Source organism: Amphimedon queenslandica, unplaced genomic scaffold (assembly GCF_000090795.2).
Source record: "Amphimedon queenslandica unplaced genomic scaffold, v1.1 AMPQUscaffold_12661, whole genome shotgun sequence".
NCBI lineage: Eukaryota > Metazoa > Porifera > Demospongiae > Haplosclerida > Niphatidae > Amphimedon > Amphimedon queenslandica.
The window spans coordinates 22,118-25,654 of NW_003547103.1; the positions used below are offsets into that span (position 1 = coordinate 22,118).

The following is a 3,537-nucleotide window of genomic DNA, read 5'->3' on the forward strand; positions in this document are numbered from 1 at the left end:
AATCATCAGTTTTGTATATTTTTGTAAAATTTGTCCGTATATTGAGGGATCAGGTGACACATTTTAAGTGGCCACTATCTCTGTCAAAAAGACAGCTATCAAAAAGATCCGGATGGTGATAGTTAGTTTAAAGACAGGCCTACAAAGTTATCATAGTGATCTTCTAAAACTATCCTTTGCTGCCGTTCAGAAATGACAGTCCGAAGATTGAGAATTTTGGCCGATCATTGGTATTGTCGGACACCACGCTTTGAGAGCTTATAACTTTCTATGCACTCTTGCTAGAGCTACAAGTTTTGTCACGCAAATAAAGGATAACTATTGCTATAATACTTTGCAGTCTCATGAGATGGCAATGTATAGTTTTCCTAAAACAAGTGTCCGAAAATTGATGGTGTACGATCATTGATAATGTACTCTATAGACCTAGTCGGAAACAGAGAAGTTGGCATAAGGGATATGCATCATATGCCTATAACAAAATCAAAAGCCCATTCTGGGAAACCTACAATGCTTTTTGACAATAAATACTAGCTCTAGACTACAATGAATGTTTTTGGTCTTGTTTGCATCAGTTGAATTTGCTTGAAAACTCACAAAATCTCACGCATTGTGTGTGTGTGCACCATTTGTGGCTGTCATTTAAAGTGCTATTGGTTTTACCAATTTTAACTAGATTATTTTGATTAAAAATAATAGTACACACATGACTATGTTATTGTAGAAGGTGCAGTTTGTTGCTTTGTCCATATGCTTCATTTTGCCTTATTGTAGCCTAATATTGACAGAATATGCTAAAAAAACATCAGTAAACACTGATGGTACTGATTTAACAATAAATACATGATTGCAGTACATTCAATACACTGCATGTACTGATGTATTCTATACGTAATGCACATAAACTTACCTCTTGTTCATTATACATTGTTCTTGGTTCATCATACACTAATGATTCTTCATTGATACCTATAGTCCAATACAACAATAATCCTTTTAATAATACTTATCTAAACAATTGCCAGTACATGCAAATTGCCATTGCTCTGTTCGCATAAAAATATTATATTATTCTTACAATTATTTATCCACCCAACTCCATGCACACTATTACTTTGTATTCCTCCAGTGTTAATACCATAGGCAGGATTAGCAGATACACCAGATTCTATTAATAGTTGTATTGATTGATAATAATAGTCTATCTTACTTTCACCAGTAACTCCATAAGCAGGATTAGTTGATGCCCATAGTGTATTTTCCATATTTGGCACTATAAATTGATTTCTTTATCATGTTTACATACATACTTAGTATAATAAACATTACCTTCTGATTGTTGATTTATATCAGCTTTTCTAACAGTAGAACTAAAAGTATCATTTCCATTTGATGTTTTATCCCATATTCTCCTACATACTAATACACTCACTATTAATATTACTAGTATAGTAACTACCAGTAATATAAATACTGCTGTACTAATAGTTCCTGCTAATATTAGTGTATTACTGCCTGTACTTTGTAATGTACTAACTGGTGTACTCATCACTGATGTAGTACCTATAGTCAATGATAAACTGTTACTTGATGTTAAGCTAGTTTTAGTACATTTCATTGATTCCATTGTTACAGTAGCTGTGGAGTATATGCTTGATGATGGAAGCACAGTAGTGACAGTATTAATATGTGTACTACTGATTGTTGAAGTAGCTGTATTTGTGAAAGGCTCTATATGAGATTGGACATAAATAATTATTTACTTATATGATGTAAAATGTTACTTTTACCTACTACAACTAAAATGAGGGGATAGTCATTGGTACCTAATGCAATTAACTCATTGTTGTCCCCCAGTCTGTAATTGTGTGGTCCATTGTATTGTTGATAGAACATATAATTTGTAGTATTACTCTCAATCATCAGTATATCACCAGGTTGTACTGTTATCTCATTGCTCATAGTAAAATTATATAAAAGAGAAGTTATCATAACAGCATTACTAGCACTAGTGTTCAATGTTGCTGCTGTAGTAGTGAGATTATTTGAATGTCTTATTTTAATTACTGGCATGACTAGTGCAGAGCCACCAATTATCCAGTTAGTAATAATACCATGACATGTGAACCTTATATCAGGGAATATTCTAGTGTCATCAACATAATATGAATCAGTAATAGAATAACTTAATGAATTGATTATGTCATCAGGTACAAATTGTGCAAAACAACCTAAATTAATAGAATGATCTATTCAATTATAATTGATTTATCACATACTTGTATTCTGCACTATTGGATGTATTAGTATAGTAACTTCTTCATAGTCAACATGTCGACCTCCTCCTGATATTCTAATTTCATTGTTGTTAATGTCATTTAATTGTACTTTTCCAGTTCTATCATGATCAACATCACCAGGCAGGTTAATATAATGGAATCTAACAACACTTCTGTCTCCAGGAGGTTGATATACACCAATCCTGTATCCACTAGAGACATTTAATGGAGTAGGGAGAGTGAAACGATACTGTCCATTAGTTGTAAAGTTATCAGGAGTCAGTCTGATTTCAATAGACATCACTCTAGTGTACACACCAGCATCATTAGTTGGAACCCATACTTCAAATCTTGGATATAAATTTCTACCAACAACAGTATTAGTAACTGTCCTTATATCAACTCCAATCATTATTTCTGTTATAACTGTAGTACAAGTGAATTTTATGTTGTCCTCAATGATAATTCATCTTGTTGCTGCATCTACCATAGGGTTCTCATAGTTAGATAATCTGTTATTACGTAAATTTCTGTGTGGATTTGTTGCTTTACCCTGTAGAAGACTATAATCCATAAATCCTTCAGTACAAGACTCTCCATTAGCCTCCAGTAATATTCCATTACTCATGAAGTACAGCAGTATTACTAATAGGCAACAGGCAGACATTACTTCAACAGAGAGCCTAGTTAGATAATGAACAAACTGAAAGTTGTGTGGGCTTGAATGTAGATCTAAGGCTATATAAACATCCTGTGTATGTCATCTAAGCAATGACCCATTAAATTGAACATTTTAAAATTTGTTTGGGGGCTTAGCCTTACTATGGAATGATAGTAGATCCATTACTGTAATATCATCAAAGCAATGTAACAATTTGTTTTCTGCTCTGTGTTCCTATTACAAATTTTCTTTTTTACTTTTTACTGGAGACTAGTCTATAAATCTTAATAGTTATACGCTCACAATTAGGTAAGTATGATAACTGAGTATTTCAGATGCATGTTGTGTTGTGAAAGCTATACTTTATTGAGAAAGTAGTAACAAGCATAAGAAACCTTATGACTATTGGCAGTGAACTTATGACAACTGGTGTAACAAGTGTATACTCATAGTAACCTACTATTAATAAAGTTTTATCTACAGATGACAATTTTTATATTTAAAAAGATTATTATTGTTATTTTTCCTGTTAGATATACAGTTCTTCTTCTTTCATTTGTTCATGTGTCTCATCTATTGTCATGTACTACCAAATGT

General features: G+C 32.5%; 1 protein-coding gene across 1 annotated transcript; it reads right to left on the reverse strand.

The window, feature by feature from the left end:
• Positions 1 to 715: 715 nt before the first annotated feature.
• On the reverse strand, positions 716 to 2,691 carry LOC109587188 (uncharacterized). The gene is made up of 8 exons (XM_020003423.1): positions 2,280 to 2,691; positions 1,791 to 2,231; positions 1,612 to 1,731; positions 1,330 to 1,563; positions 1,211 to 1,273; positions 1,115 to 1,168; positions 911 to 969; positions 716 to 775 (listed from the first exon to the last, which is right to left on the reverse strand). The coding sequence occupies exons 1-8, from the start codon at positions 2,689 to 2,691 to the stop codon at positions 716 to 718; spliced, it is 1,443 nt and encodes a 480-aa protein (XP_019858982.1).
• Between the last annotated feature and the right edge of the window lie 846 nt (positions 2,692 to 3,537).